The sequence below is a fragment of the Orcinus orca genome, chromosome 15 (assembly GCF_937001465.1).
Source record: "Orcinus orca chromosome 15, mOrcOrc1.1, whole genome shotgun sequence".
NCBI lineage: Eukaryota > Metazoa > Chordata > Mammalia > Artiodactyla > Delphinidae > Orcinus > Orcinus orca.
In genome coordinates this window covers 80,957,720-80,970,478 of record NC_064573.1, presented here as the reverse complement: position 1 = coordinate 80,970,478, position 12,759 = coordinate 80,957,720, and the positions used below count along the sequence as shown (strand labels likewise).

Genomic DNA, 12,759 nt, shown 5'->3' with positions numbered 1-12,759 from the left:
ACAAATCCAAACTATACAGGTGATTCTAATGAGACTCACTGTCAGAGCACTAAGGACTCAATAAAGACCAGCTGGATCCAAGCATGCCACGAACCAGATAATTCTACCTCTGAAATGTCTCTGCTACCCTGTTTTCAATTCCCAAACTTTTGATTCTTCTCTTGCATTTCCTAACCTGATTAATGGCAGCCCAAACCACCCCACATTTCCAGGCTAGAAACCTTAAAGAAGCTTCCAGAAGCAAAACCTCAAAATCAACTCCAATTTCTCTTTCTCCTTCACCCTCTTCGTCCAGTTATCACTAAGTCCTGTTGATTCTTTGTCTGCAATGTGCCTTAAGCCCAATTACTTTCCAGTACCCTAAGTTAAAGCCCATTCTAGCTCAGACTATTTCAGTAGCTTCCTAATTGATCTTTTGCCTCCTGTTCTCCCATTACACCCTCTTTATCTTTTTTTTAAACAAGATTGCTATGTCCATATTACACTTCTAGTCAAATACCTTCCATGTATATACACTTATTTACTTGTATTTCTAAGAACATTCTCTAGAAGAATATACAAGAAACTGGTAACACTGGTTTCTTTTGGGAGAGGAACTTTTGCAGCTAGGAGACATGGGTGAGAGGGAGACTTTATGCACCCTTTTGAATTTTGAATACCTTTTCAATTTTGTACCATCTAAATGTGCTGCTTCTTCACAAAAAAACAAACTAAACCCAAAACAACAAAAGCAAAAACACCTCCTATAGCTTCTACCAAAACCAAAAAACGGAACAACACCCAATATGGCAACTGTGACCTTTGACAATCTGGTCATAACCTGTTTTCTAACATCAATTCTCAACCATCCTCCCAATGCCACCCCGCCAGCCCAAACTACGCTCTAGCTACAAAACAGCTGTAGTTTGGGAAGTCTTCTACTGTGCATTTGCTGATCCCTCAATCTGGAGAGCCTTGCCAATCTTCTCCTCACTTGCCTCAGTTTATTGAAAAACCCATCTCTCGGGGCCTGACTCCATGCTTCCACAATATCTAACGTTTCTGTTCCTGTGCATATGTGTACCTTCTCCCCCAGACCGTGAAACTGCAAGGCTAAAGTCTATTTTGTTCGTGGTCTTTTCCCCAGCACCTGTCAAGGACTAACAGGAAACAACCAGTAAACAATGAATTCAGTTGACTGTACTGATAAGTTAGAATACCAACATTCTGATAAAGCAACTTTCATCTGAGAACTACAAAAAGAGAATGAACCCACTGGGGATAAAGGTGGGGGGGGGCAGGGATAAACTGGGAGATTGGGATTGACATATATACATTACTATATATAAAACAGATTAACTATTAAGAACCTACTGCGTAGCACAGGGAACTCTACTCAACACTCTGTAATGGCCTATACGGGAAAGGAATCTAAACCAAGAGTGGATACATGTATAACATTCACTTTGCTGTATACCTGAAACTAACATAACATTGTAAATCAACTATACCCCAATAAAAATTAAAAAAAAAAAAAGAGAGAGAGAGAGAGAATGAACCATTATCTCATCCTAGAGTTGCACAAGGTGTTGTGCCCTCTTCTCACAGACTGTTAAAATAAGGCTGGATGGAAAGAGCCTTGAAAAGGAGTCTTGGAGATGACACAGCTCCCAGCTTTCTTTGCCACTAACTGGCTGTAGGACACTGGCCAAATAACTTCTCTAAACTTTAGTTTTCTCATCTGTGAAAGAAAGGGCAGGAGGACAAATTCTCTCGAGAGTTCCTTTTTCTAAGATATAAGATTCTGGGATTCTAAGTCACATTGCAAGAAAAGGGAGCCTGTTTTAGAAACTCTTTATAAAATAAAAGCTAACAGATACAGCTATATTTTACTTTTCATATACAACAGTGCATTTACTGCATGAACTAGTTTTGAAACAAAGGCTCCATTTCAGGCTTCTCAATTTATCCTTTCCCCTTAGTACACCACCTTATGTATGTTTTCAGAGAAGTTTTGATAATGATCCAGAGGGTAAAAACACTGCCCCATGCCCTTTTACTTCAGTTTTAACCACCAGACTAGAATGTTGGAAAAGTTTTTTTCTCCTTCAGGCCACTGACAAAAAGGCAGGCCAACCATTTCTCAATTTGAAATTCTGATGAAAGAATAAAAGATAGTTATAGATTAATTGGCTTCACTGAATTCAGACGATCTGTAAATTATTTAATATGTATGTATAGAATGTATTCACAAAACACACCAAAGACCACTGATTGTTCAGTGAATTCAGGGTACATGAACAAGAAAATAAGATCAGCGTTGCAGCTCAAGAACCAAGAGAAGTGAATTTTTAAAAACAATACATGCATAAATGACACCTCTGTTTAGACTTTCTCATTTCATAGAAACACTGATGACCATATTACCAATTAGTATTCAAACTAGAGGCCAGGAACAGTTTTCCAGCTCTAATGTAAATAGCTCAAATCTATTTTCTTATTCAAAACTGCTATCCAAACATTGATGTGAAAACAGAAGCATTTTTTGTTGGCTTCATTCAGCACAGCTAACCTTTTGCATCTACCTCAAATGACAGCACAGACAAATTTTGATAAGTCAAAAAACCTACTGGAGATGGCATCCTTGAAAGATCGAAATGTACAGTCACAGTAGTACAAAAAGAAAGAAGTTTCCTCTTCATGAGGGAATGAGTAAAAAGAAATGAGTAAAAGAAAAATCAGTGCAAAAATGTGTTGGAACTGGCTTGAGTCAAAATAGTACTCGGTCCCTCAACAGAAAGCACTCTTTGTAGTAAGTCACTTTTGCAGTCTCTGGCAAAGTTTTTGCAGTCATTTTGTAACCCTTGGGATTCATACCAACAATTCAATCCGTCCTAGAACTATTCACCAGCTACAAACTTACCTCAAAAACAACTGTTTAAGAACCTAGTAAACTTATAAATTGTTAAATGTGACAGACTCAAGATCAACAATAAGCTTACTGATGAGAGTAATTTCATAGCAAATGGAAACGTATAAATTAGTATAACCTTTCTGGAGGGAGCTACACTAATATTTAAATCAGAAACCTTTCAAAAGTTCACAGCCTTTGACTCAGGATCTCCTCTTCAAGGAATTTATCCTAAGGAAATACTTACATGTAGAGGTATTCACTCTAGTGTTACTTGTAACAGAAAATTGGAAATAATCTAAATAAATAAAAATAGAGGGCTTCATGTACTATATACACAGTAAAATATGATAGCTATGCTTATTACGGAAGTATGCTCAAGCTACATTACATAACAATAACATTACAGAGCAGAATACACACTAACCCAATCTTATTTACTAATATGTATACATACAATTGTATATACACAAAGGCTAGAAGAAACCATACTGACTATAATTGAGTTATGAGTTACAGGTATTTTACACTGTGCTTTTGTGAACATGTATTACTTTTTTTTTTAATTATTATTTATTTATTTATTTTTGGCTCCGTTGGGGCTTCGTTGCTGCGCGTGGGCTTTCTCTAGTTGTGTTGAGCGGGGGTTGCTCTTTGTTCTGGTGCGTGGGCTTCTCATTGCAGTGGCTTCTCTTGTTGCAGAGCACGGGCTCTAGGCACGCAGGCTTCAGTAGTTGCGGCACACGGGCTCAGTAGTTGTGGCTCGTGGGCTCTAGAGCACAGGCTCATTAGTAGTGGCGCACGGGCTTAGTTGCTCCGTGGCATGTGGGATCTTCCCGGACCAGGGCTCGAACCCGTGTCCCCTGCATTGGCAGGCGGATTCTTAACCACTGCGCCACCAGGGAAGCCCCATATATTACTTTTATAAGCGCAAAACAAAACCATTTATTTAAAAGCACTAGATGCGCAAGAGAAAACTTAGGTTCAAGTTCCAGCTTTGATACTAACCTTACTGATGAGTCAGCCTCATAGATGAGGAAATAGATGCAGATTAAGCAGAAATAAGAGCAACTATTTCATAGTTAAAAGATTAAATAAGGTAAAATATAAAAATACACTGTAAAATCTAGGGACTTCCCTGGTGGTGCAGTGGTTAAGAATCCACCTGCCAACGCAGGGGACACAGGTTCGAGCCCTGATCCCGGAAGATTCCACATGCCACGGAGCAACTAAGCCCAAGAGCCACAACTACTAAAGCCCGCAAGCCTAGAGCCCATGCTCCGCAACAAGAGAAGCCACCGCAATGAGAAGCCCGCCCACAGCAACGAAGAGTAGCCCCCGCTGTCTGCAACTAGAGAAGAGCCCTCGCGCAGCAACGAAGACCCAACGCAGCCAAAAAAAATAAGTAAAATCTAAAGCACTGTATATGTATAAAACACTGGTAAGTTGAACCATTTTTGTGTCAGATATTGAATAAATGTTTAGGAGAAAACAGAGTGAAGTATTTCCCACTCTTTAAAGAAAAGGTTCTGCTCCCTCATCCCCACCCCATCCACCGAAATCCTGTTTGGGATCCCATTCAAAAGTATTTAGCATCTTTTCTTCTTTAAAATTTTAAACTGAAAGATCCGTGCCACTTGTCAACTTAAGTTTAAATGAGTAAGTGTGTTATCAGCCCAATGCCTCCTGCAGTTGGTCAGCTTTTGCAAAAAAGTTTTGATTTATGATGTAATTCTGTAAACTGTGAATTGTTTAGTAACAGGAAACAAATGATTTTAGACCTCAGAGAGATAGAAAACTATCAGATTTTTAAAATATTTGACAACTCTCAAACAAGATAGATCACTGAATTTTATTACTAATGATAAAAATTAGGATCTAGGTAACCAGTTCTTAAAATGAGACCAAAAGTTATCACTAATTTTGAAAGGCAAACCCACAAGGCACACCATTTTTCAACTGACTAGAAAAGTAAAATTTCTTTAGAAAGAAACTGTCAACTTACCTTTCCAAAGCATTTCCCTAAAAATTCTGAACCTAAAGCCCCAGGTAAGGCCTCTCTAAAAGGCACGGGGACCTATATAAAATGAATTTGCCATTTAGTTTGAAGTTGACATAAACGTTTATTCAAACCTGACATAGGCATTTATTCAAAGGACATGGTTGTAGGTCAAATACTCTGACCTGGTGTAGTACTTCTTGAGTCACACACAAGTACAAACTCCATTTGGATACTGTTGCAACCATTCAGGTTATGTATTGCCCAGTTCCAGAAAGCAGTGCTAAAGTTCAGGAACAGCCTCCTCCAATCCAGGTTCCCCCAACTCCCTCAACACCCTGCCCCCCCAAAAAAAACCCCACAGCACAACCAGTTAACATCTACATCTTATCTTCTGCTACAATTTAAAATCTTTTAACAAAAGTATATTTTCTAAAAAAGTATAAACAGTCATGCTTTTAAAATGCAATTACTTGCTCTATAAAAAAAAGATTTATCCAGATTCCTTTAGGAGATTATTAACAAATTGAGAGAGAAGCTGGAAGTTAGGAAAATTTAAAACTAAGCTCAAGAATTTCTAGATTAAAGACTGAACAAAGGAAAAGTAGTTCTGACAGTATAACAAATGAGGAAATGACTTTAAAAATAATGTGCCTTATAAGAACCTTATGAAAAGTACAATATATAGCAAAATGAGAAAAATATCGGGGAGCAGGAGTTTAAGAAACAAACAGCAAAATTCCTCTATCCATCAACCCTATAATCTATTTATTACAGAATGACAGAATACTCAGAAGAGTCAGAGGACTAGTCAGTGGCTATTTTTTTGTCAGTAGCTTCTTAAACCCTGATGTTTCTGAGTCCTAGAAGGCTCTTCTACTGAACCCACAACTCTCACACTTCCTTAACATTCCACAATTTTCTCTTGAAAGCACACAATTATGAAATCCAGCATATTTAAAGTACTGATTGATCTCAGAACTTACATATCTGATTGCTGACATTTAAAAAAGATTTCCCCCTCTATTAATTATATTAATGATATATAAACATTATATATTAATGATATAAAATATATAAAAAACAACTATATTGCTCATAAAGTTGCAAAGTTACAATATGACCCAATGATTCCATTTCTAGGTATATACCCAAGAGAATACATATGTTCACAAAAAAGCCTACACATAAATGTGTCACAGCAGCACTATTCACAACAGCCAAAAAAGTGGAAACAACCCAATGTCCATTAATAGATCAATTTTTTTTTTAAATTTTTTAATTTTATTTATTTATTTATTTATTTATTTATGGCTGTGTTGGCTCTTCGTTTCTGTGTGAGGGCTTTCTCTAGCTGTGGCAAGTGGGGGCCACTCTTCATCGCGGTGCGCAGGCCTCTCACTATCGCGGCCTCTCTTGTCGCGGAGCACAGGCTCCAGACGCGCAGGCTCAGTAATTGTGGCTCACGGGGCTAGCCGCTCCGCGGCACGTGGGATCCTCCCAGACCAGGGCCCGAACCCGTGTCCCCTGCATTGGCAGGCAGACTCTCAACCACTGCGCCACCAGGGAAGCCCCTAGATCAATTTTTTTTAACGTGGTATACCCATACAATGGAATATTATTCAGCCATAAAAAGGAATGAAGTACTGATACATGCTACAATGTGGGTAAATCTTGAAAATCTTATGCTAAGTGAAAAAAGCCAGACACAAAAGACAGCATATTATATGTTTCCATTTATATGAAATGTCCAGAATAGGCAATCTGTAGAGTCAGAATCTACTTTCTGTTGCCAGGGATTGAGGGAGGGGAGTTGGGAAGTGACTGCTAACAGGTAGGAGTTTTCTTTTGGGGTGATGAATACGTTCTGGAACTAGTTAGTGGTGGTGGCTGCACAACCTTGTGAATGTTGTGCTACTGAATTTTTCACTTTAAAAGGTAAATGTTATGGCAGGTGAAAAAAATTCAGTCAGGGTTATGTCTGCTGTCAACAGGTGGATCAGACTGAATTTTGACCTTCAGAAAATTATGACTATATAATGAGACTAGTTTCCTGACACAGCTTGAAATCTAGATGAGGAAAATTCGAAAGAGGGCTTCTTGAAAGGTTGAAATTAGCACGCACACACACTCTCCCAAGGTGACTAGTACTTTGTTAAAAGGACAACTCACTTTCAGATATAGAGGTTCTACCAAATACATTAAAATTACCATGACTGTTGGAAAACATCAAATTCTGCCTAATCAATTCACTTCCTAAATAAAATTTTTATCTTTATATTGTTTGTGTAATCCTCATACCTTAAGACAACTACTTTTTTCTTTTCTTTTGGCCATGCCTCATGGCTTGCAGGATCTTAGTTCCCTGACCAGGGATTGAACCTGTACCCCTAGCAGTGGAAGCACGGAGTCTTAAACACTAGACCGCCAGGGAATTCCCAAGACAACTACTTTTAAGACTGTATTACTCACAAATACACTTCAAATTCCTGGCCACAATCAAAATTATATCTAAAGGCTAGAATTTTTCATTTCTTTTTAAGGTTTCAATTTAATCAAGCTTAAATAAACACTGTGCAGTTTTAAAAGAATTACTTTACAAGTCAGTATTCAGAAGTCAGAACTTACATGGCATACACCATGCTGTCTTTTTTCCAATAAACTGTTGTTTAGTATGCAGAGGAGTTTTTTTGCACTGTAGTGAGTCATAGAGTGAATAAAGAAGTTGTGCACACACACACATCCCCATACCCTTGAGCAAGAAAAGCATTACCAGAACGCTTTAACAGTACCAGAAGACAGATGGGTTTTGAATTCACCTATCTTGTCAAGAAAACGTAACCGGTGGTGTAACGGAAAGAGGACTGGAATGGGGAATCTTGGTGCTAGTCCTAATTCTGCCCTTAACTAGTGGAGTAACCTTAGCAGAGTGATTTGACCCTCTGTTGTGTCTTCAGTAAAATGAAAGAATTGGATTGCAAGGTTCCTAAGTCTTACAACTCTCAACAGTCTTTGATTCTATTGTTAATTGGCATAGGGCTGTGGGAGGCCCAGCAGTTACACGCTAGGCAGTTCTCATATTTTTACGTACTTAGGCAACCATGCCATATAGAGTAATAAGAGAACTCAGTATTAGTCACAGGGAAGAAGGAAAAAGTGTGCATAGCTCCTGCTGGCACTGGTTTACTCCTGTTGGACCTAATAAAGAGAAAGCACCTTTGCCAATTTTCCAGGGGATAGGAGTAGTTCTTATGTCTCACCACACCCACCATAGTTGGTTTTTCCTAAAAGAAATCCAGTGGGACTCTACAAAAATGTTGTAAAGCACCAAGTACTTTTAGTCACTGCATGACTAATACAACAGACCAATTCTAAATTAAAGAAATAAATCAGCTTTCTCTTTCTAATACAAAAGAAATAAACAGCTTTCATTCCAAACAAAGAGTCCTAGATGACCACAGTGAGTTGCACAGATAACTTAGCAATAAACACAGTGTCAACCCAAAGAAAATGAATTATCTACAGAACTAGAAGGTTCAAAGCACTGAGGTTCAACATAACATTATTATTCGACATAGCCTTTTTTTTTTTTTGGCTCCTCCGCACAGCTTGTGTGATCGCAGTTCCCCGACCAGTGATGGAACACAGGTCACGGCAGTGACAGCACCAAATCCTAACCACTAGGCCACCAGGGAACTCCCTCCACATAGCCCTTTAATGAAATTCAGTTTACCACTCCAACTTCCAGAGTAAAAAGCAGTATTAAAAACTCACTGAGGGCTTCCCTGGTGGCACAGTGGTTGAGAGTCCGCCTGCCGATACAGGGGACACGGGTTCGTGTCCCGGTCCGGGAAGATCCCACATGCCGCGGAGCGGCTGGACCCGTGAGCCATGGCCGCTGAGCCTGCGCGTCCAGAGCCTGTGCTCCGCAACGGGAGAGGCCACAACAGTGAGAGGCCCTCATACCGCAAAAAAAAAAAAAAAAAAAAAACTCACTGAGACTCATCACCTCTTTCACGGCAAGAGATAATCAGACCTGCCTGGGATGGGATGGTGTCAATAAAACAGAAGTCACCATCATACGGACTGGATTGTGGAAACCAAAGATCAAATGAGGCCAACTCAGAAGTTGTATCAGGTGGCTCCCAAGAAGGCTTTCTGGAATAACTCCTCCAAAACAGTCCTAGCTAGAGAACCTGTGTTCCCTGATTTGCATGCAACTCTCTCTCTTAAAACGGCTCTTTGTCAAATATGGCCACAGACCACATAAGCAATCATCTGTCTGGTTATGCCTAGCAACATTCCTTTCAAGAGGGGTACAGAGCTGTAGTTCTTAATCTAGTACCCCTTCATGGACCTCTAGGTGGCACATGGATGGACTTCACGGGGTCAGTGAAGTCCCCAAGGACCTATGCAAACTTTTGTCTCTCTGCACATTTTGGGGGCAAAAGAGCCCTTGGGCAGTAAACCAAGAGGCTGTGAACCAAGGAAAGTTAAGAACTACTGGTGGTTTAGAGACAGATGTAAAACAGAACAAATCTCCTGACGGTGCCCATGTAAATAAGACAGGAAGTAATGCCCATTATTTGAGATGCAAAATAACAAAGGGTGCTGTCTTTTCAAAACAAAAAGAAAATATGATATGATGGTCGGAAGTTCTTGAGGGTCAGGTATTCCACTCCCTTCATCCTCTAGTCTAGATGAGGAAAATGAGCTGAGAGGCTCTTATCCAAAACCACAGATCACAGAGTGGCAAAGCTGAGCACCAAACCAGGCCAGGTTTCTGCCAGGATGGTATGTTTATACTTTTTTCAGAATGGTTTTGACCAAAATTTTCCTTATGAATACCCCACTCCATTAAGAAGGTAGCCTTCAAAAAATTTTAAATCAAGCTTCAGCCTAGAAATTTGACACATTAAAATATCCAAATCATAAATCAAATCACAAATCTTTCAAATAAGCCAGCACATAACAGATTTATAAGGCAGAACCTTAGTGGCTCAATATCCCCTATCCTGCTGCACTATAAGTGCGACTTGAAAAAGCAGCACAGGTCACAAGCTTCTAATTGTGAAGTGCCTCAACTGTAATGAAAAGCGACAGCCACTGACAGACCTTTAAAAAAGATACCGAGTCAGGGTCAAGCTGACTTTAGAGTGGATTTGTAGGACTTCAGTTTGCAAGTTCCCACAGGGAACTTTACTCAATACTCTGTAATGACCTATATGGGAAAAGAATCTAAAAAAGAATGGGTATATGTATAACTGATTCACTTTGCTGTAGAGCAGACACTAACGCAACACTGTCAATCAACTATACTCCAATAAAAATTAAAAAAAAAATTTGCAAGTTCCCTTCTGAGGAGTCTTAAGTGTTGCCTAAATACCAACTGATTTTTTTCAACACAGGTAATGGAGACTTTCATGAATTAAACTGATAACCACTTTTCTAGTTCTATGTTCACAAAGAGTACATGAGTAGAAGCAAAGATAATAAGCAGTTATTCTAAGACCAAATTAAAAAATAATTATGGTCATAAAGTTACAGGTCCATTTGTTCCAATGCCTAACTTTGCCTCAGAATATGAAATTTAAAGTAATCAAAATAATCTCACCTGAGAAGTGAAACCAAAGCGACATTTGAACCTAAGTTCAATGACAACATGTCCTTCAATTACAAAGGAAGTGCTTTATTTATTAAAAGAGACTTAACGGCGTAGGATTCTATGGCATACGCACTGCCTCCAAAGACATACAATATGGTAAAGTTTCTGATCGCTTGTGAATTATATTTAGCCATTTCTGCAAGCTCTAACTCTAGACTCCCAAACCCTAAGGTGTAACTGGAATGGGCCATTGGAAGCACCTGTGGCCTTTAAAGGCTTTAACCAATTCTCAAGGCTTTCTTGGCCGCAGTCTAGAAGAGGGTTTGACCATTCTATTTTGGGTCAAGGAGACTCTCTTACACCCCAAGTGACCTCAAGTGGCAAGATCAGTTTGGAAGAATGCACTGCGAGTGATTTTTCACCAGGCCAGCGGCCTCCGCTGCGAGACTTCCAAAAGGATGTAGATCTGGTCTCGATCGAGACGACGAAAGAATGCGGCTGGGCTGTGTGGGGCTCACGACAGCCAGTCGGCTCGGGATCCCGCTGCCCGCGGCCGGACTGTGGCGTCAGGAGCGTGAAGAAGCAGGGATCCCCGGGGCACGCAGAGGGAGGAGAGAGGAGAGAGGGCGGGAGCCAGAGCGAGGTTCGGAGACTGCAGGTGTCGCCGGGGGAGGGGACGAGATCGTCCGGGGCTGGCACTACCAAGTGACTAACAGTGCGGTTCCGGACTCGGGCAAACTGGTCACATTCTCAGGCTGTGTGACCTTGAGCGTGTGGCTCGCCCGCTTTGCGCCTCAATTTCCTCATCTCTAAAATGGGGGTTGTTCAAGCGGAAAACGCACCTTGGATCGCTTGGCAAGGCGCCTGGCACATAGTAAGCGCTCCGTACAAATGAGCTACTACTGGCTCTCGGGCTCCTCTTACCGCCCGGAGGAGCGAGGAAAGCCCCGAGCAGGGGAGTCCCCAGGAGGCGGATCCCGGGCTGGGAAGGGGGGACCTGGCCGGGCACTCACCGAGCACGTCTGCCGAGCGGTGCCGGGCTACGAAGCACGCATCGTCTCCGTAGCACGCGCCCTTCTTAAGGAGGCCCTTACGGAAGTCCTTGCCGAAGCCGCAGCCGGCCGTCACGAGCCCGTAGTCGCCGCCGCCGCTGCCGCCGGCCCTGGGGTCGGTCTGCGAGAGGCCGCCGAGCACGGCGCGGGCCACCAGTCGCCCGTACGAGAGGACCGAGAACATCGCCGCCGCCGCCCCCCCGGGGAGGCGGGGGGCCCGGGGAGCAGAAGGACGCGGAGGCCCGGAGCCGGCTCTCTCCTCAGCCGCAGCCGCGCCGCCGCCGAGACGCTCCTCAAGGCGGCGCGCAGTCGCCGCCGTCCCTTCCCGACGCGCGGGGCCTCGCACACGCTCCGCCGCGCGCACTGGAGCCAGAGCGAGGTCAGAACCGGCGGCTCCTCCGCCTCAGCCCGACTGGGGTCCCGGCTGCAGCCACCGCTGCCGCCGCCATCTTCCACTCCGCTAGCGTGTTCCGGGCCTCGCCGGCAGCACCGCCCCCTTTGTGGCCACGCCTCTAGCCCCGCCCACGGCCGCTGCTTAGGCCCAAGCCCCGCCTCCTCGGCTCGGTGCCCTACGCAGCCACAGAGGTCGAGCGTGCGCAGAGGATGTGGACACAATGTCTCTTGGGAGTTGTAGTCCAAGAGTTGTAGTCGCTTTTTTACTTCACTGCCTAGCTTCAAGGACCTAGGAGGATTCCCCAGACGCGGGACCTAAGTTAAAATACCGAGAATTACAGGTGGGCTGTTTTCTCCCCTGCTTTAACCATATCTTTTAAAAGCTACTGTTTTAAATAACGCCACTATTCCTTTAAAGAAAAACCTGGAAGAAAGTATCGGGTCACATATCATTATTCTGTAGTATATATATTAAGAAACTGAAGTACACTAATCTAGTGACACCTCCAGAACTTATATATTGGAAGGGTTTAGGGGAGGCAATCTGTTTGGAAAGAAGAGCCGTTTTGCATAATGTTTAGGAAAATTCGAGAAAATACTATATGTTCCTATTAGACGGTTGGGTGAGGATGTAGGGTTAGTGATGGAGATTCAGGCACGGCCACTGCAGCCATGTCATACAGAAGTGTTTCAGACTTTCAGACGGTTCTGCCAAGTGGGGAATAAAAAATTCTAGGCCCCAAATTTCTTTGTCTCAAATCTTAATTTTCTTGAAGGTCCACCTAGCTAAACAGGTCTTCTTCCCACCTCTAACTTGGGT

At 42.3% G+C, this 12,759-nt stretch overlaps 1 protein-coding gene across 2 annotated transcripts in view; it reads right to left on the bottom strand.

Moving 5' to 3' along the window:
* Positions 1 to 12,040, bottom strand: part of PPTC7 (protein phosphatase targeting COQ7) — a 39,202-nt gene extending 27,162 nt beyond the window's left edge. The window contains exon 1 of one of the 2 annotated variants that reach the window (XM_033440960.2): positions 11,508 to 12,040. In XM_033440960.2, the coding sequence (XP_033296851.1) occupies positions 11,508 to 11,730 (223 nt within the window). In that variant the 5' untranslated portion in view covers positions 11,731 to 12,040. The remainder of the gene's footprint in view (positions 1 to 11,507) is intronic. The other variant, XM_004276734.3, reaches the window with a different exon arrangement.
* Between the last annotated feature and the right edge of the window lie 719 nt (positions 12,041 to 12,759).